The sequence below is a fragment of the Clarias gariepinus genome, chromosome 14, assembly GCF_024256425.1.
Source record: "Clarias gariepinus isolate MV-2021 ecotype Netherlands chromosome 14, CGAR_prim_01v2, whole genome shotgun sequence".
NCBI lineage: Eukaryota > Metazoa > Chordata > Actinopteri > Siluriformes > Clariidae > Clarias > Clarias gariepinus.
The window spans coordinates 14,194,377-14,216,512 of record NC_071113.1 but is presented as its reverse complement, the minus strand read 5'-3'; the positions used below and the strand labels follow the sequence as shown (position 1 = coordinate 14,216,512).

Below are 22,136 nucleotides of genomic sequence, written 5' to 3'. Positions count from 1 at the left end.
ATTATAAACACTTCATTTCTTTGTAAACGGGCAAACTTAGAAAATCTGCAGGGGATCAAATACTTTTCCCCCCACTGTATATATAAAGAGATTGTTAGCTTGATATTACAAGCAGAGCCTGGATTTCAGACGTTGCTCCTGCTGCAGCACAGGTGTTGCTTGGTGCGAGACATGAAATTTCAAGCACTTAGATACGCGATGCAGACCTCTGACACCTTCTTTCCTTCCTCCTTCAGTATGTTATTACAGCGATCATTAAAAGTGTGTAGATGTAATTTTACAGTAAGTAATCACCAGGCAGGGCTTGTGGATTGAGGGGTATGGAAGGTGATTTTATATTGGTCAGGTCTGGAAACACTACACTATGTAATCAGTGAACCATTGGACAGAGTGTACAGAGAAATTCTCATTGTAGGGGTTGTATAATTTAAAATATTCAAATTAAGATGACTTGGAGAACTATGGATTCTAATGTGTATTTAAATGTTTTGGAAATGTTTGTACAAAGTGTTTCTGAAAATCCTTGAATTTCCACAGTGTCAAATGTACCGCATTGTAGTGTACCTATCAAATCAGCCAATGACGTGGCAGCAACACAATGCAAAAAATGCACATACAGGTCAAGAGCTTTACTTAACATGAGGCGTCAAAATGGAGGGAAATGGGATCACTGTGAACTTGATTGTGGTATGGATGTTGGCATCAGAAGGACTGGATTTAATATTTTAGAAACTACCGATCTCCTGAGAATTTCACACACACACACAACAGTTTATGAAGTTTAAACAGAATGGTAAAAAAGCAAAAAAAAAAAAAAACTTTTGTATGAAGGGGGGAGTGCTGTGATAGTGATACAGCCTGTTGATGGGACATATCAGAGAAGATTTATCAGACTGCGCTGAAAAGAAGTCTATTTTGGGATAAATAAACACACTTTACAACCGTGGTGAGCAGAAAAGGATTATAGAAGATGAAACGCATCAAACCTTGGAGCAGTTCACCACATCAGGTTCCACTTTTGTCAATCCAGACCAGGGACCTGAGTCAGACTCCCACAGACAGCTGAACGTTCTTCAATTTCCTGGCTTGACCCAATCTGGCCACTTTCCTGTAACCTATTTTATCGGTCTTGTCTTATCTCAACACAGAATTGTTGTTTAATCAGTGTTTGTGTGTGTTTTTTTTTAACCCTTTTTTTTTCTTTTCACTAGTTGTGTGAAAATCCCAGGATATCAAAAGTTTCTGAAATACTCAAGCCTGAGTTTCTCGTGGCAATATCCATGATATGATTGTTTGCACTTGACCTGTATCTGCATGATTTAATGCCTTGCGTTGCTGCCATCTGAATGGTTGATTTTAGATATCCTCATGTTTTTAATAAGGTGGACAATGAGTGTGTGTATATAAAACAAATGCTCCATTTTTTTTTATTCTAATCATCTATTCTTATTTAAAAAAAAAAATCTCTTGCACCGTCAGTATTCATGACACTGTCATTATGAGCTGAAAGAGCCTGTGTCTGTGAGGAAGTGTTCCATGCAGAGCCCGAAAAACCTAACACAGCAATGTGCAGTGCTGCTTAGCCAAAGATGGATAGATGTTTGGTTAATTTCTGGTCCATGATGCCATGTGCTTCTGTGTGTATAATCACATTATGCATAATAATGGGGTAGTAACATAACATGTTTAGAAGAGCAGTAGATGACAGCGGGTGTAAGATTTCAGGAGTCCAGAGTAAGCGGGTAGGAACCAAAAATTGGAGCATTGACTCTGTGGCAACCTTAACATACTTTGCAGTATTTGTATGAATCAGTATGATTAAACCAAAGATATCTCATGATTCTTCATATTTTACACTCATGAGAAAAATACACGAAAAGTTCAATTTAATGCAGCAAAAAGCATAGACAGACATTTCCATATCAATTGATTGACTTTTTTACTTATTTATTTATGAATTTTGTTTACTCACTTGTGGTAATGTTAATAAAAGTGTTAACAGGAATAAGGACCAGCAGGATAGTTTAGATTAGGGCTGCAGGATTGAAAATATAATAAAAAAAGAATCACATTGCAGTTATTTAGACACATATTACGATTGCAGTTTAAACTGTAATGGGAGGGGCGTATTGACAAATTATTAGGGCTGGATCAGAATAATTGAATGTTCGTTTGGAGGGATGGCATTCGATTTTTCATTTTGAGATTTGAATATTCGAAGAAAAAAAAATAACCTGTGATATCTGCGAAACGGTTCTCATTCGCGCTTAAATGACTAGCCCTTGCGGCAACGCCCACATTGTGATTTACTTTATCTTAGAGAGAAGATAAAAATACCAAAGACCTCAGTTGTGGGAGCACTTTAAATTGGCTAAAGACAAAACGAAGGCAGATATGCGATTTGAAACTGGCCTACCACTACAGCTCAACAAGTAATCAGTAATTTTTACACATGATTAAAACGTTCATTTAATTTGCTTGGAAAATACTTGCAATACTGCACGGCAGTCATAAGGTACGGTAGCCCACCCTAGTAATAATTTGTCTATAGGTACATCCCCCCTCCCACTGAAGCTTCGAATATTTGATGTTGATCACTACTGAATACTCGAAACTCAAAAAATGGTATTCGGACCAGCCCTACAAATGATTTAGTTTTAATAGGTCCATATTGCAATTAATTAATTGTACATCACTTGTTTAAATAGGTAGATGGATAAAGAGCGAGAGAAAATTTGAGAAAGTACCTTATTAATATATGGATAAATTGCACTATTATTAAAAGAGAAGAGATTGAAAATACGTGATCATGTTAGTGCGGTCAGGTGATTAATCTAAGAAACTCTCTGCATTAAAGTGCATTTTCTGTATGGGATATTCAGAGATTTTACAGTGTGACTGTTAACTACAGAACAGATTAGAATGTACATGACTATATGTATAGTGAAGCTGTCACAGAAGGAGTTCTCTGTCCTATTAAAGAGGAGAGTTATTGGAAAATATAATGGCACTCTGCAGGAAAGACTTCTTCCTGTGGCGTTCTTAACAACAGTGAAGTGGAGTGGATTCTCTTACTGGAAGTGCTCCTCTGTTTGACCAGTACATTGTAGAGGGGATGTGAGGTATTCTTTATGATATTTATTAGTTTGTACAACATGTTTCTTTCCACAACAAACTCCAGACACTCCAGGGGAGGTCTCAGTACCGAACTAGCCTTACTGATGAACTTGTTCAGTTTCCTGTAAAGATTCACATCATTTTTTTAACCTTACAATAAAGAATCTGAGAAGTAGAGTCTGCTTTTCTGCAGAGCGCGCCTGTGTTACATTTCCAGTCAAGTCTGTTATCCAGGAGAACTCTGAGGTATTTGTAAGCTCTCCATCACCTCCAGCTCTTTTCTCAGAATGGATCCTGTGTTTGGGGTATTCCTGGTTCTCCTGAAGTCCACAACCCCATATTTGGTCTTGGCCACATTCAGGATGAAGGGGTAGGTGCACCGATTCACAAAACTGCTTCCTAGGCCTCCAGTCCACCACTGACACACAGCAGAGTTGATTAAACTGTGTGTAGGGTCTCATTTGCATGTGATTGTCTAGTAACAGGTTGCTCTAAAAGCTGCACAGTCCCAGCTAGTCTTAGCTCATCTGTAAAGTAGAGAAATGTTAATGGAGGTCGTAGGTGGTTTGCTGATGGCCTCTCTAGAGACTCATTGTCAATGCTCTCTAGCGAAATGTGCTCAATTACCCTATTGATGGATGCCGATGGTGGAGGAAAAGCTCCTATTCTACCAAGTGTCAGGCTGCTGACTCTCATAATAGAGCCATGATAGCATCAGCTAACACTGAGTCCTGCTGCCAGCCAAGATATGGCCTCTCCTCTCTTCGCTTTCCAAACCCCTAGAATAGGAACAGTCTAAATTACACTTGCTAATAGAATGCAGAGACAGTGATTCTTTTTCTTCCCATCCTCCATCCGCTCCTTTTCAATTCTCTATCAGGGACGAAGGACGTTTCATTGGATATGAAATGAAAGGCCTTTTCTTATTGACTTTATAGGAAGGCAAGTGAAGTAGTGGAGGGTTTTAAGCAGGAAGACAGGGAGGGTTGGCGCGCTGGTGAGCACGGCACAAACGCATGACTACTTCCTCTTGTTTTCGCCAAGCACCAGATGGGGACATCAATACTTAATGCATGCGTGCTACTTCACGCTTTAAAAAAAAAAAGCCTTGAATTAGAATCGGTCTCAACGAAATGCATCAACTAAAGGAACCGATCAAATAAGAAAATTAGCTTAATATATTAAGTTATATTTTGATATTGATCTGACTGTTTTGAAAGAATTGACTGTTGAAAAAAGAAACCTGAATGTATACCATGTATAGGGCGAAGGTTTTTTTTTAATTTTTTTGGAGTTTATCAGACTGAGTTTATCATCACATGCTGCTTGTAAGGCAAGTGTTCAGGAATGCCTGCCGTATTTTGTAACACCTCTGTGCTCTCCTTGAAGTCGAACCCTTTGCTTGTTTGGTATTTTTTACCAGCGACACAATCTTAATTGAATCATTGAGTGGAAGGTCCCTTTACCAGTGTTTAAGTGCTTTGCATTCGTTTCAGTAAAAAAAAAAATAAAAAAAAAAATAGAGCAGTGCAGCTTCATTACTCACTGATGGTTAGCTCTCTCCCTAAAACCCTTTTCTCCCTCAATCTGCTAAACCTGACATCGTGTTGGCTTGGGGAGTTGCTGTAAGATTTACAGATTTCTTCACTCTTAACGTTGAAATAATCGATTTGACCCACTTTAACATTCGTCGTTAGTCATCGGGAGAGTTTCCTCTATCGTCATGCATTTAATTATCACAGGGAAGCAAATTAATCGTCTGTGTGCTCTGGTGTCTCTCCCTGGGGAGGAGCAGATCCCTTTACTGCTGTCAAGGCTATTAACACAATAACAAAAAAGCAATTAGATTGACTTTTGGACATGGCAGTCAATTACCAAGCCTGGAATGGGGAAGCTCAGTGTCTGATAAAGTAGCTTCTCTCTGATAACAACCGGCATTTCTCACCTCCATCTCTTTAGAGAGAAGGGGCTCATTGCTTTTACTGCACAAGGCTCAGCATGGAGGTGATGTGTCAGTGCGTGCACACACACACACACATACACTGATGATAATCGGAGTGATTCCGATCTCTGAGGCCTCCTTTAACTTTGACTGAAACGTTTGCCAGCACAGATCCTCTTCTCTGGTTCTGTGGTGGCCGCGTTATTGCTCTGCGTGAGGACAGTAGCGCCCGAAACGAACGACGGTGGGCTAAAATCATCTCTAATGTTCATTACTGTGAAGCTTGTGAGCTTGTCTCATGAAGACGGGTTGGAGCTAGTATAATGAATGCTTTCATTATAATAAAAAGAATGCAAACATATTGGTCTCTCACTCTCTCTCTCTCTCTCTCTCTCTCTCTCTCTCTCTCTCTCTCTCACTCACACACACTCTCACACACACACACACACACACACACACACAGACAGTTGTTTCAGGGGTGTAGTAAACAGCTTATTCCAAGCAGATGGAGAGAGAGATGTGAAATGATGAGATGACTTAATCTCCTCCCATGTAGCTGTTTTAACTTTTCACACCTCCTCTGTCTGTACTTATACTCTTTAAAAGCCAGAGTAGTTATTTCACCTGAGTTACAGCATTATGCAAGTGCTATGGTGCAAAAAAAAAATATATATATATTTTTAATGTTAATTATTGATCTGGGCGTTGCTGTGGTCAGATAGTGCTAAATATTTAAAAACATCTCCACAATGCATACTAAATTGGGTCCCTAGTGTCATCAGTGACATGCCAGTCATACATAGATGTCATTTCATAGATTTTTTTTTGTGTGTTAGTGTTTTTTTAATAACGTATTACAGGTTATTAAAAAATCCAGCTTTGTAGAATGTAAGCTTTGACTGCAATGAATTTGGATCATTATTTTTCCAGCATGCTGAGGTACAGAAATATGAAACAGAATATTTTATTTATTCTTGTATTTTCCATACTGCTTATCTTTAAGGGTTTAAATGAAAGAAATGGGGAACAAATGTTTTACTGTGATAGGCTGCAATGTGCCTAAGGATAAAATGAAAAAAATGGGTATGTAACAATATCAGCAGCAACCTCATTACCCCTCTCATTTTTTTCAACCGCACTGCATTCAGCATCACCATTATACAGTACAGTACTAATCACGCATATCATCAATCTGCGCCTGTTTCTCACTGGTTTATGCCTTGGTTGGTTTAATTTAGATGACTTTCTTTAAGGCTTTGAAATGATTCATGGTTCACTGTTTGGTTTAACAAACAACAGTTCAGTTCTCTGAAACTAGTCAGGTACAGGGACTAGACTGGAAATGAGAACTAAAATAACTTTCAGGAAACCTGGAGAACTATTCATTAAGACTACATAAAAAATACAAGAAAGTCTGGATCTTTGGAAGGAAAATATAAGGAAATGAAAGGGGCTCAAGACTTTTGCACAGGACTGTACATCTAGTGCCAGTCATCATCTTATAGTCATCATATATATATGATATTCAGTATCTAGTTAAAAGTAGTTTACAATAAGCTAAACGATAGTATTGTTAGCTAGGCATCACAGTAGACTTTAGTTGTCAAATGGTACTGTAGTAATAGCTACCATTTTTAAACATTATATAGTTTGGTCAGCAGTGTGGTGTAGCGGTTAGCACTGTGGCCTTGCACCTTCAGGGTCATGGGTTTAATCCCCACTTTGTTTTTTGTGCAAAGTGTTTGCCTATTCTCCAGTGGTTGGTGAGTTTCCTCCAGGTACTCTGGTTTCCTCACAATACAAAGACATGAAGACTAGATTAATTGGCTTTCCCAAATTGCTATACCCCGCATCGTTCCTTGGGAGAGGCTCCAGGCCCCCTGCTACCCTGCACAGGATATATGGTATAGAACATGAATGAGTGAATAGTATAGTTTGTTTAGAAATGTCCTTCACTGCTTGACTCTTGTGAGCTACATCAGCTCTCATCGAATTAGCTGTGATCTCTCAGACATAGATGGAACTGATTTCAGTAAGAAGTTATCTGTGTGTTGCAGGGCATTAGATGCAGTGCCTCAGTGCTAGCAGCTACCTGGAGCAACAGCTTCACGTTATTCTTCATCAGTCTTTATCAACTCCATGAAAAACCTGCCATGGCTCTATTATCAGCCTGATGTATCTATTGATCCGTGTTTCAATTCCCCATATGGGGGATATGATCACATACTCAATGCCCTTTCTTTGATTGGAGGAAGCCCAAAGAATAACACAGGTGTAAAAATTGATGGCAAATTACCCCGGGGTCTGGGGTTTGAATTCTGTGACATTATAGGATGTGGAAAAGGGGATAATTGTGACAAAATGGCAGTTGGTTGTTGAAATCTGGTGTGATTGTGCTGTGTGTTTTGTCAGATAATTTGTAAATTATTTTATTGAGCATATGCTAAAAAAAGGTGGATCAGTGTTAAATTTACATTCAGTCTTTTTCTCTGCAGTTTGTCTGAGTCGTTGCTGATTTGCCCTCATTCTGTTCAAGGGCTGATTTCTGCCTGCACAAACTAAATGTATTCAGGTTATGTATGAGCACTGCGTGTGTGCGTGTGTGTTTATTTGTTTGTTTGTGTGCACTTTTGCAAGGCAGCTTTGGCATGCAATTTCACGTCTGAAAGTCAAATTGCCGAAGAGTTGTAATTTGAGGACGCCTAACTCGGACTCGGAATGATTCGCTGAATTTATCCCAAGCGGTCCCGCGCGGCGTCAGCGGCCGCTCACTGGTCAAAAGCAGAGGAAAATTACTTTGATCAGCACATTCATTAGGTCTGCCAAATGTTTTTTTTCTCCTCCTTCTGTATCCAATCAACAGACTCTGATTATGCTTGTGTTCGTCACTCTGATTATGTGTGTATTGTCCCTGTAGGTGCATCAACACAGATTTAAAGCCTCCGTTTGAATGCAAACTGAATAATTGGAGATTTATGCAGAGCTCGTTAACCATCGGTTTCTCCGACTGTGTATTCAGCGCATGATCTAGAGTGTCTAGGTTACAGTAGAGTGGTGATGAACAGCTTTCTGGTCGGCACTGGTGTGAGACACATCACGGAAGCTGTTAACTGCAAGTTTGACTGTTTTCTCACAAATCCTCAGCCTTTAGGGCCAGTCACCTCATTTATAATGATTGTGAGAGAGAGAGAGAGCGAGAGAGCTGGTTAGGCCAAGACAGGTTACTTATTATTAAACAAAAGTGGCCTATATAAGCTTGATGCTCAAGTCCACTTGCCAGTAAATTAGCTCAGTTTTCCGAGTGTGTGCCAGGATTAATGGGAACTGATGTTATGATCTATGAATTTGCTTTCAGGAGCACAGCATATAGTTCACGGGTTACATGAAACTTTGACATTTTAAAATGTATCCATCAATCACACCAACGTAAGCCAATACAATTTAAAATGTATTAACCAATAATGTTGGTTATGCATGTACTGTAGCAGTAACCTTGCCAACCCAGCTGTAATATAATGTTAGCTTAGCTTTCCTTACTAGGCTCCTTCCATGCTTGCTAAGAACTTATTTGACGGGTTGGATCTCTTTTCATGAACACTGGATCAAGTCTGCCTGCTTACACCCCACTTCCCTCTCCTCCATCTTTTTCACAGAGAGTTCTGTCATCTAACTCTTTGCTGCTGTTGTTCTGAAATGTTTTCAATAAATCGACAACTCGGTGTGAACTGCTTCACAATGGTTTGGATCTACACATGCTGCTCCTGAACTTCTAGTGATCCAGACTCCCCTCTGTCCTCTCCACCTGCTGACTCATCCCTGTGCTGAACTGGACTCCATGATAACTTGAACAACTTCTGTTATACTGAACTTCCAGCAGCCTAATATATATAATTTCTGTTATCCGTGAGGATGGGTTCTCTGTTGAGTCTGGTTCCTCTCAAGGTTTCTTCCTTTTGCCATCTCAGGGAGTTTTTTCTTGACATCGTTGCCAACAACCTTGGCTTGCTCATCAGGGACAATCTCGTTATTATCTAAACATATGTTTTCCCACTTATACTCACTTCCATTAATTTTCTTTTAATTTTGTGAAGCTGCTTTGAGACAATGTCCATTGTTAAAAGTGCTATATAAATAGAATAGAATTGAAGTGAGTTGCGATTAAACTGTTGTATTTTTATGAGGGCAGCTGATTTGTGTTTACAGACAGGTTTCTACAGTATGTGAGAGGCGGGATGAGCGCATCAATGCTTTGGGCAAATAAGCATGATTTTACCCATTTAACCTATATATAATAAATAGAGAAAATAAATTCCTTGAGGTCAGTGTTGATACTGTGGCGGGTTTCCACACATTCAGTAAATGTGTGTATGGGATACCCTGGGTTGTGCAGATGAGACTGTTTAAGTAAAACTGTGTGTCAGGTTATCATTTAACAGTTAATAATTTTTTTAACATGTTTAATGTTGTTAAGAAAAACATGCGTCCCATGCTTTAGATTAGCAAGGGTTAGCCTTCACACTCTGTGTTGCTGTTAGTCGTGTGATCTGGTGGGTGGAAATTTGTAAGTGAGCAAATTGGGAAGGAAACATCGAACAATCCATCATAAATATCAGACCATGTCTGGGTGGAATAAACGTATTTATGGCGGAATACTGAAACCCTTGTCCTAAAGGCATTCTGTTTGAAAATATAAAACAAGTAATGAATTTCGAATACATTTTAAAAAGGCACATGTGAGCCATATAGTAATTTGTCTGTATTTCCTGAGGCACACTGTTCCTTTGTGGTCTTACTTGGCAGGTATCTCAAAAAGAATTTTTTTTGGATGCTAATTCTGGTAAACTTGTATCTATTTCATGCAATAGAATAGTGTGGAAATTTTAACTTCACTTTAAGATTCTACTCTAAGACTAAGGTTTTTTAAACCTAACTGTGTAATAGAGATTAGAGAAAAATCTATTATGTTTCGCGATTTTTCTGTGTGGCGATACATGTATCGCCATACTGACTCCAAATTTTTTTTTCATTACATATACAGTTTATACAGTATATGTTTGTATTTGCTGTGGTAAAACGTCGCAGTTCCTCTATAATCCTACATGAGGTTCACTCCAATCTATTCACACATTGACAGCCTGTCTGATAGAAGTTTGTTTAGAATAGTAACAAAAATGTAACATCGAATAAGATTGTTTATAAAACTGTGATACTTACAGAGTTGCAATCAAAATCGAATCGGCATCTAGGTCGATATAACAATATATACAGTATCCTTATATCGCATGGGCCAGTCCCTGGCGACTCCCATCACTACTGTGATATCCACAATTTCAGTGAAAATAAACAAGCGATCCTGTGGGCTCATAAAATAAAAATGCGGATTACTTAGATGAACGCTACCAATACAGTGGAACCTCGGATTACGAGCTTAATTCGTTCCGGAAGTGGGCTCGTATTCCAAAACACTCGTAAACCAAATGTAATTTTCCCATAGGAAATAATGGAAACTTAAATTATTCGTTCTACAGCCCCAAAAAATAAATACATAAATATAATTAATACAAAATATAAAGTAAAAATAAAACAAATTAACCTGTACTTTACCTTAAAAAAATGTAAAATTAAACCCGGACAGATAAGGGTTTTCGTTTGTGCATGCAGAGTGTATGTGTGTAAAATGTGCGCGCGCGCCCGCACACACACACACACACACACACACACACATTAACGGATAGACCGTTTTTAAAACCATTTAAAAATTAGCAAGGAACATTCCTAGTCACACTCACGTGAGCGCATACTAACAGGATCACTGCTGTAAGTAAAACAACAACAACAACAAAAAAATTAAACAGCTCCTCACCTATGAAAACAATCGCGACAGAGAGAAGTTTGTGTGTTTATTTGGCAACCTGAGAGGAGGGGGGCTGAAGGGGGGCTCGCTCGCGTTTACAGCCCCCTTCTCTCAGGTTGCCAAACAAACACACAAACTCTCTGCCTTACACACACACACACACACACACACACACTCAAAAACACTGCAAGCACTAAGACCCAGCAGGGGAGACGATAGGTCTCGGCTTTACAGCTCCCCTTCTCTCAGGTTGCCAAATAAACACACAAACTCTTCTCTGTCGCGACTGTTTTCAAAGGTGAGGAGCTGTTTAATTTTTGTTGTTGTTTTACTTTACAGTAGTAATCCCGTTAGTATGCACTCACGCGAGTGTGACTAGCGATGTTCCTTGCTAATTTTTAAACGGTTTTAAAAACGGTCTCTCCGTTAATGTGTGTGCGCGCGCGCACACGCACATCTCACGCACGCACACACACACACACACACACACACACACACACACACACAGCGCGTGTGTGTATTCACCCAGCAGGAGAGACGATTACCTACAATTCTGCTGCAAGAGAGAGAAAACCCGTTGGCTCACTTGTGATGACGTAACGCTCGTTGTTAAAACAAGAAGCGCATGCGTGAAACATGATACTCGGTGCTCGTTAACTAAGACAATGCTCGTTTTTCAAGTAAAAATGTATTAAAAATAGTTGCTCGTCTTGCAAAACACTCGTAAACCACATTACTCATAATCCGAGGTTCCACTGTATATGTTATCTTAACTTTGCTTAGAGTGTGTGTGTGTATTTTAATTTAAAGTAACTGGATTGAAGGGGAAGTTTTTTATTAGTAGTAGCTGTCGGTACACAATTTCCTTTTCCTCTTTGCCTCAGAGATCATATGAAAAAAGAAAAAAGGCACATTTGAGTCATATAGTATTAGCTATTACTGAGGGTGGATAGTGACTGTGTAATGCATTTTAATCTTCATTTTCCGAAAAAATAAAAATAATTCTACTAGTTAAGTGATTTATACTTTTTATACTAGTTATATTTGAAGGATACTAGTCTTTACTCGTTCAGCTTCAATATTTCGTTAATGGTAATAAAACACCCACTGGCACTTTGTGTTGAGGACAAAAATCATCATGACAGCCATATGTTCTTGTTGAACATTCTATTGCAAAGGCATTACCTTAATTTACAGACCTTCCTCTAGCTGTTGGGATTTGTGATTATTCATCAACATTAATGAGGGCAGTCACAGATGTTGGGTGAGGAGGCCTGGTGTGATTCAGCGCTCCAGTTCATCGCCAAGCTGTTCAGTAGTGTTTAGGTCACGGCTCTGTGCGGGCCACTCAAGTTCTTCAACTGTACAGATCTCACTTTGTGCACAGGGTGACCGAGATGCTGGAACAGGTTTGGACCTCTTGGTTGCATTACAGAGAAATTGTAATTTTAAAGCATGCAAAAGATATTCTAGATTGAATGATAATGGTTTAACCCTCCAGTCCAAGTGTTCTGGAGAGGAGTGGTGGGATTAAACTCAGTTACCTTCTTTCTATATATTTTTTGTTATATTATCTATCTGGTCTTGCTAATATTTTTTCATGAGCCCCTTATGTATTTAGACTCTATTCTCTATTCATGTAGCCATCCATTCATACATCAAGACATGGGACATTTAGCAGATAGCTCAATTTTTAATGACTTAAACGGCCAAACCTTTCTAGGTTTGAGTTAAAACTGTTTAAAAAAACTATTTTGGCTTTGGTAAAATAAAGGATGAGTGCACAAACACAAACAGCTTTTAAACTGTCTATGTGTAATTTTAACCAACAGATGTCTTCATTTAAAACTCTCTGGAACCCAAAAGCTTATAAATTTTAGCTATGTGGTGCAATTAATATGAAAAAAGTGGACTGTCTTTGTGGTTTTACAGGAATTACATCATATTTCTTTTTTAAACATGCACATTCAACATTACAGTGAAATAGGTTTCAGTGTTTGCACACAAGCAGCCATATCTATTTCTGTAGTTCAAAGCAACTTCCAGACACAAAAGTGTGTACACACACACACACACCTTCTTCATGAGCACCGTATCAGGCTTGGTGGTGGTCTGGAATTGGCAGCGTAGGCTGTTCTTTTCACTGTGCTTGCTGACAGTAGCTGTATGTTGGTAAGAAGGCTACACCAGCTATTGAAAACCAAAGATAAGCCACAGTGTTTGAAATGGCAGGCGAGTGTGTGTGTGTGTGGGTGCGTTGATAATGTTTAGGCTTCTTAGAGAAACTCTTTGACTAGACAGCGTCCAGTATTACTGTGCCTGTGAGGCTCACGGTGTAGACCTATTTGCTCTCAGCTCTCCATCAGTGTTGTTCTCCCCATTAGCTTTGTCTCTTCCTCTTCTTATCAGGCACTTCCGCAATACACCGACACTTAACGACACCTAGGCAGCCTAATCCTGCCATCACATCTCCTGGAGTCAATTTTTTCTCTCTCTTTCTCTCTGCAAAGCTTGAAGCGTGGAGAGTTATCTGGTAGGCATTAAAACGAGACACTGATTCAAATAGTTTTTCTTTTAAGTCAGGTTCAGGTTTGGGCTTTCTAGGTTGGAGACTTTCCAGTTGCTCTCACCCTGTCACCCGTTTTCCCTTGGGGTGTTAGGGCTGCATTCGCATTGTCAAAAGTTGAGTCATTCAGGTTTTTAATTGAGTTCGCAGGATGGAACAGACTGAAAAGCTCAGTCTTCATGCTTCTTATGAAATGTGTAGAGCTCAGCCTCCACCAATTCTGAGTGTTGCTCTGAAATTAGATTATGTTGCGTTTGCAGGCTAAATGAGTTCTGTTTACTGGCATTAAGTGATGAACCATTTTCAGAAAGGAACAAAAGCAGCTTCTTGGTGCGAGAAGTCCAAAGGCAAAAGAAATTATTTTTATATTTGTTCTGATTATTTAGAGGAAACTGCAGACTGACTGCCTGAAAATGGCTCTGCCCAAATAACCCATCATTCAATAAGTCAACCTTCATTATGCTGCTTTGTCAATAAACCACTCTTCTTACTCTTTTAGGCAGTACCAGTATTCATATTTTTTTTTGCATGTACAAAGCCAGTTTTATGGGTTTGAATAATGCAGTGGAATACTTGTTGTCCTGCAGCTCTCCCTATGCTGAGGCAATGTGAAGGCTCTGCTCCTGCTGTGCAGCACAGGTCAGTTGCAGATGTGGAAGAACTGGCAGCTAGCTATGAGCGTAAGCTCATCGAGGTGAGTTTGATTCACAGCATGCTACTGAACCCTACAGTTGTTTTTGTTGATGAGATTTTATTCCTTTGGCTTAGTTTATACTGTCGGATCCATATGCATTTGGACAGCGATGCAGTCTTCTCACATCACCACAATATAATTAAAGCACAAACTTTAATTCAAGGTGTTTAAAAGGAAAAGAAAAAGGAAAAAAAAAAAAAACGCCTTGAGTGTTTAGGATTAAAAAAAAAAGTATTACAAAGTCTCTTAATTTTCACAGGCTCAAAAGTAATGAGACAACTAACAATCCTAAACATTAGAATTATTTTTAATATTTTAAAAGAAGTCTTTGTCAATCAGTGCCTGCCGTCTGGAACCCATCAACATCCTCAAATGCTGAGTTTTCTACCCCAAACTGATGGACTGAAGCCATTTTTAGGTGCTGCTTGTTTGGGCCTTTCTGTCTATAGTTTTGTCTTTTACTGTAAAGCACTGTTTTACCAATTTTACACCATTTGACTAAATCTGAGCAGAAAGTGTTGCCCTATATACTGTAGTTAAGAATGCATCCTGCTACTTCTGTCAGCATTTACATCATATATAAACACCAGTGATCCAGTTCCACTGGCAGCCATACATGCTCATGCCACAGTGTTTCCACCACGTTTGATAGATGATGTGGTATGCTTTGGAACATAAAGCCCTTCCTTTGCTTCTCCACATTCTTCTCTTACAATAATTGTGGTAACATCTTGCAGTAAACCATCTTTATTTACCTTTATTCAATTCAATTCAGTTTTATTTGTATAGCGCTTTTAGCAATTTTCATTGCCGCAAAGCAGCTTTACACAGTCAAAAGAATTATTTAAGTTTGTATGAAATGTGAATTTGTATGAATCAAAATGGTCAGTTTGTCCCTGGTGAGCAAGCCGAGGGCGACAGTGGCAAGGAAAAACTCCCTGAGATGGTAATAGGAAGAAACCTTGAGAGGAACCAGACTCAACAGGGAACCCATCCTCATTTGGGTGAAACAGAAAGCAGTAAATGATCTGCATTTATACAGTGTGTAGGGTGGGAGGCAGTTCAGCTATAATAGCTGATGTTAACTGATGTTAATATGGAGTCCAGGTAGTTATTGAAGACCCAGGTAGACTTGTAAGAAGTTCCAGTCATGAACTATCGAACTGTCAAGTCCCCAAAGAAACAGTTGCCAACACCAGCCAAGGCCAGAACCATTTTCTAGGTAGAGAGAATCATTCCCAGACACCAGACGCATCCCAGAGAGACACACGGGGCATCCATGTGACGAGATCTTCAGCCAGAAGCCGAGCACCAGGATGGGTCAGACAGGTCCGGAGGGCAGAGGGAGTCTGGATCACTGGCAGCTCAGGAACGACATGTGTAGCTCGACAGAGAGAGAGAGAAAGAGTGAAAGGGGGAGACAGGAGGAGAGAAGAAAGAGAAAGAGGGGGAGAAAGAGAAGAAGAGGAGAGATGGCAGTTAGGTATGGTCACAATCACACAATGTATAATGTGAATGTATATTAAGTGTAGAGTGCAACCAAAAACTCCGGCAGGACTAACTATGACAGCATAACTAAAAGGGAGAGCCAGAAGGAAACACAAACATGAGGGCTTCCTGACATGTAAAGCAAACAATCACCTCACCGTCAGCAATCCTGAGTGATCAATGAGAGTGAGGAAGACAGCATCCAAACATACCAGTTCACCATAATACTCTACGTCCATGAGTCCCCCAGATCTGCTCCTTTACCTATGGCAAATCTATTTATAAAAATGCTTGGCTAAATAAATAGGTTTTTAGCCTGGAAATAGGTTTTTATAAAGGCATCATTAAAGGCAAGACCTGAGTTAGTTTATGAGAACACTTGACCCCAAAGTCTGGCTCACTTTGATCAGTGAGAACCCAATCGTTCCAGGCTTAGGAACCATGTCTGCTTGAAGACCTGGTCTTGAGCACAGTACAGCGTATTTGGCACAAATTAAATTAGATATGGAACCAGGTGTACTTTAGCTGGGATACGACATCATTAGTGCTTTTTTGAAATTTCTGTGTGTGCATAGCACATGTCAATCTCATCCTTTGATCTACATGGCCATAGCTGATAAAGTAGGAAGGCACAGGGGAGCCTTTTTTTTTTATTTTTTTTTAAATATTTTTCAAAAAAATCTAAAAAATGCCTAAATATTAGGCTTAGTACAAAAATTTACTTCTTTTTAATGGCAACTCACAAACCAGGTAACTGCATATTATTAACACCTGCTGTATCGGAGTGTGAAAATATGCCGAGGATGGAGAACAAAAACAATGTGAGCGCTGGCCAGTAAGGGAGAAGAAGCAATTGTTCCTTTGACGGTACAAATCAATCGTGCTTAATGTAAAAACACCCCAAGTGTTCTTGTCTCGTAATGTTTTAAAAAGGTTTTTATTCACCAAGGAAATAATTCTGTGAAAAGCTTTACTTAAGTTGTTCTTTGTCATGTTTCAGCCATTCCTTTTATTTGTTATTTTTGATTTGGCCACTCCTCGAATTTTCATAAGTCAGGGACTTAGAATCTACTCCAGGCCTTTTATCATTTCTCATGTAATAACTAAGAAACAGTTCGCAGCTGGCCATAAAAATCTTTTGGTCCATCATCCAATTACATTTAAGCCTGTGAAAATGGAAGGAATTCATAAAAAAAAGGCTGTAATCTTTACATCGTTAACACACTAGTCTTTGTTAAACCCTTTGATTTAAAGCTGTAAGTCTACACTTCAATCACGCCTTGATTGCTTCTTTTCAAATACATAGTGGGTTTACAGAGGCAAATGCTTATGGACCTGAGTGTATATTTCAGTAAATTATGGCTAAGTGTGTCTATATTTCAGTAAATGATGTCATGTATTTTGGCCTAAAGTGGTAATCTGCTTAATGCTTGTATTTTTCTCATTAATATGTGTTTACTCCCAGCCCATGTGTAGGACTGTGTACAGTGCGTTGAGCTCCCAGGATTAGGGTTGAGGACCACTGATTTAGAACCTTAATGCTCATGATGTTTTCGCTTTTGTTTTGTACACATGTCTTCAGGGATTCGGCTAATGAGAGAATATTTACATAAAGACTTTGGTAATTGATGTAAAAATTCACATTCACACAATTTGTTTTATTTTTTATTTTTTTGTATTGTTATTAATTTGGTAATGAAAAGTGAAGTAAAGTTCATTATATAATGAACAAAACACAGTGGGTTAGGCTGTTCTAGAAAAATAACCCATGATAGGTTGGTGTGATGTATCCTGACGTGCCGTGCTTCAGTTCCTTGCAGTGGATTAGTAACAGCATGTCCAAAAGTGTATCATTCCTCATATCCTGCAGCGATTTTACAGCAGAACAATATATACAGTATATAATTTTTTTTTTTCATTAAATGAAACTGCATCCTTTAACCATTTGGAGTTAGATATAATGTCGTGGAACTTCCGCTGGGCAAGTTGGTTCTTTCTGTCCCTTATGTTGTAGAAGCCATTAAACAGCTGTTATGTAATGTTCAAAGACCTCCAGCCTGAGAAGTTTCCCATGGTGTAAGAACTTACGTGAACATCAATATATAGAAGGCTTTACCATATCAGTAGTAAAATAATAATTTCTTTGTTAAATACCACATTGTTCTTGATCGGTTTAGCTATACATTATGTGAAACATTGTAAGCCCATTTCAACTGTTACTACAGGAATTATATTAATATCATATTATTTTAATATAAACATGTGAAAATCTACTACAATGTTTATCATGCAGACCCAGCTGTCCATCAAACATATTTTATTTGACTGTAACTCTTTTATTCCTTTAAGGATCTTGTTTTAGTCTGTTGACACTTTAAAAAAAAGTTTTTAAACAAGTAAAACCAAATGTAGTTTTTAAGTTCTTATAAAAAAAATCATTTTCAACATCTTATCTAGTTTTAGTATTGAATAACAAAAATGTCTCTCGCCATGAATATAGCCACAGAAGCTGGCATGGCACTAAAAAAGAGAGAAAGGAAGAAAGAATATAAACATATAATTTAAATTACGCTCATATATAAAAATGTCTGAAGTTTCAATCAGAATCAGTCTGAAAGAACAATGATATAAAATGGCTATTCTGTAAAACTGTCTTGATAGAGAATAATTGTGATTTCAGAAAATCCTCAACAAAACAGTGTTCCTATTCCAAAGTGAAAAACTTTGACAGAATGGCGCCCAGGATTCACATCACAAACTTAATTTGCAGTCTAAAGCCCTATTCGGACGGGACTAGTTTTCCAAACGACGTTTGAGTTTTAATTTTTTTCAGATGACGTCATTTCATGTACGCAATCGGACGGGACTAACATCTCCATGTTTATTACAGAGGTAGGAGTGTCTGTGTTTTACGTGTGGGCGTTGCACAAGATCACATGTCCACATCTACAACCATTATTAGTGCGCAAACTTGAATACCGGCGCGCTAGAGATAGTACGGTAGTTCACGTTGACCAAAAGAAAACGCGTTTTGAAAAAAAAAAAAAGGCAATCACAAACATTTGCATTCGGACAGGATTAGATTTCACAGAGTTTGCTGAAAAACAGTAGGTAATTTGCTCTGGAATTTTTACAGAGGTCGTGTGAGAGAAAGACAGACATGGCAGATTCGGACGGGATTAAAATCATAAAGTACGTCTGTGAAACAAAAATTTCTCTAACGACCCCCTGTAAAACTAGTCCCGTCCGAAACGGGCTTAAGTGAAGTTAACCTCCGTTTGTGTGTGCAAAAGTCATCCTACACAATACCCTCCTCCTTTCCTGTCTTTCTGTGGTGATTCTTTTTAAAGGAGCAGGTTAATTAGTTTTATTTTTGCTTAGATTAATATTTTTGGGGTATGGAACAAATCATTGGAGTTTCCTTTATTTCTTATGGAGAAATTTGCTCTAAGACAAAATGGCATCCAGGATTCCAGGATTCCCCTCATGATTTAAAGGTGCAGAGTCAACATTGGACTGAGATTTATTTCCTTAGGCGCAGTTATGTTTTTTAGCCACATGATGGCATTGTTGGAAAAGGGGACATTTAGTCAAGCGGATCGGTATGTTTTTTTTTTTTTTTTTGGATATTTGTGTTAAAAGCTTATAAGACTAGCTTTGTCCAACATAAGCACAAACCCGACTTACGAACGTGCTCCAAGAACAGAACTTGTTCGTAGGTAGGGGACAACCTATTTTTATTGATTTGTTTGTTTGCTGGGGGAATGAGTATTCTATGATTTTCTATTATTTCAGTTTCCAGCCATAATGCAGCTGTCCCGTAATAAAACAGCAGCTACCAACCAGCTTTAAAACACCTCAGATTGACTAGTCACTGGGATTGAAGGGAGGGACTGAGAGTATGTCATCCGCCTCATATCCTATCCCCATGAACCTACCTGCCTATGAAGATCGCTGCTTTTTTCTGTCTAGGATTCTTTACCCTTGATGAATGTGGCATTATGTGGATTCTAACATGCTGTTTCTGCATGATGGGGCAAAAGCTTTTCTGTTGTCCCACTGAGGAGTGCTGCTTGGGTTTGCACCCACAGATGCTTTATTTGAACAACTTTGACCCTTAGAAGTTGACCCTCCACTTAACTTTTTTTCCCTAAGTGCTTAAAGTCCTACAGTTTATTACAGTTTTAAATTATTATTTATTTATGTTATAAATTTTATTTTTTTAATGGAATAATGCTGTATCTTAGTAATTGTACATTTTTTGACCCCTATGTTTTTATGGAAAGCTCCTTCCTTTAAAGGAGTGATGCCTGCAGCAGCCATTTTATTGCTTTAATTACTTCATTCCACTGGTGAAGTGTGTGTTTTTTTTTTTTTTTTTCTTCTATCCAGTTTTTGTAGGGAAATCACACAAAACAGTACATTAATATTGCTTTGTCTTCATCCCGGTTTATTGAATTGTCTTGTTTTTGTATTTTGTCTTCTAATAAACGTGCAGTGCAAGTATAAGTGCGGAGCAGAAGAATGCACCTTCATGAACTGAAGGAACCTCTGCTTAGGCAAAGCGTCAGTGTGTAGGCATTGCTAACTGTAGTTGTTGGGCAGTTACAGTTACAGTACTGTGCAAAAGTTTTGAGCCCTGACAGATGATTAGGCCGGTGATCAGCATCACCAGTATACTGATCATCTGTCATCGTCTGCACCTGTTTTACTGGTTCATGCCTCAAGTTAGATGGTTTTTAATGCCTGGATGATTCATAGGTCACTGTATGACTTAACAAACAAAACCTTCCTCTGAAACTGCTCAGGGACTGGACTGAAAATAAGAGCCAAAAAAAAAACCTGCCAAAAACGAAAAGCACAAACCAACTTCAGGAGGCCTGGAGAACTATACAAGACTACATAAAAAATACAAGAAAAGTCTGGCTCTTTGGAAGTAAAATATACAGAAATGAGGGGTGCTTCGAGATTTTTGCACTGTATTTGATTTCACACAAGCACATGGTGTGCGTTTATGTCAGCGTGTCCATCTTAAGCTATTTTTTAGTGTTTTTGAATGAAACTCTGGTAGTGGGAGTTTTGCGCGGCCTTTGAGGATTGCTGCTCTAGTGTGCGGAGTGTGTCTCTTTTCAGTATCCTTTCTTGGAACTTTGCCATGACTTCATGTTTGTTTGTTGCCCAGCTGTCTCTCTTGTATGTAATGTTCCTCTTTCTTTACTTACAAACATGAATATACTGCAGGAGCTTGCCTCATTATAATTGTCTGCCTCCTTCTGTCTGTGACCTAGATTTATGAGAAAGCACTATGTGGACGTTTGTGGGTCTTTTTACACACACACACACACACACACACACACACACACACACACACACACTCTTACCATTTGCTTGAATGCACACTTTTGTTAAGAAAACTCTTCTCAAAATAAATGCAGATGTGTACTTTGGACTTTGCAGCACTGTATCGTCTTACCACATGTGTGTGCAAAGCTTGGTCATAGATTATACAGGGTTTAAATGCAATCATGACACACAAAGTGATATTAAAAAAGACCACTAGATGATGAGGTCCGGGGCATGACCTCGTAGATTTCCTCTAATGGCGATGTTCATTAATGAAGCCGTAAATAAGGACCGGGTGATTAGGATGTGTGCTGATTAATGGAGAGGAGCTAAGCATCAGCATATAATGATACTTAAGTGAACCAACAGCCCTGGTTTGTTATTCAGGCAGTGCTCTAGTGCATGAAGTCTTCAGGAGTTTTATAATCATTATGGTTTTCAAGGTTAAAGAAGCAGAAGTTTTTTTTTCTGTTTGTTTGTTTGTTTGTGTGGGGTGAGTCCTTACTGGCATAGCTCTTGGTCACTCCTTTTGTCCTGTCTAGTTTTAGTGACTACACGAAATCAAGAGAGCTGTGCTGTATTGTCTGGAGCATATGCTTTCTGTGTAACCCATTATGAATATTGTTTACATTAAGCTTAAGCAAAAATACAAAAGCAGCCTATGAATTGGATTACACCGATCAGCCATAACTTTAAAACAACCTAGGTTTTGGGGTTTCCTTGTGCCACCAGGGTGGTTCTGGCCCCTTGGGTGAGGTTTGGAAAAAGACCTGTGGGATGCGCCCTACATAGATCGGACTTGTCTGTTGCATCTCATGGTTCCATGATCAGGTTGGAATCTGGGGAGTTGGAAGGCCGGATAACCAGCCTTGATCTCTTTGCCTTCTGAGCACTAAGTGTTCTGGAGCTTTCTGTCTTTTAAAAAATATATATATATATATTTTGCCATCCGGCACATCTGCGACAAATATTCCCCACCCTGGAGATATAGACGTTGTTTCTCTGTTGCCAGCTTGACGCACGATTGCCATTCACACACTGCCAGCGATTTGGGAATGCCAATTAGTCTAATTTGCATGTCGTTGGATTGTGGGAGGAAACCGGAGTACCTGGAGAAATCTCACCAAGCATG

The 22,136-nt window shown here is 38.9% G+C and overlaps 1 protein-coding gene across 2 annotated transcripts in view; it reads left to right on the top strand.

Annotated features, from left to right (window-relative positions):
• Positions 1-22,136, top strand: part of snx29 (sorting nexin 29) — a 107,277-nt gene that overhangs the window by 36,055 nt on the left and 49,086 nt on the right. For both annotated transcript variants that reach the window (XM_053511028.1, XM_053511029.1), the window contains exon 15: positions 14,067-14,173. In XM_053511028.1, the coding sequence (XP_053367003.1) occupies positions 14,067-14,173 (107 nt within the window). The remainder of the gene's footprint in view (positions 1-14,066; positions 14,174-22,136) is intronic.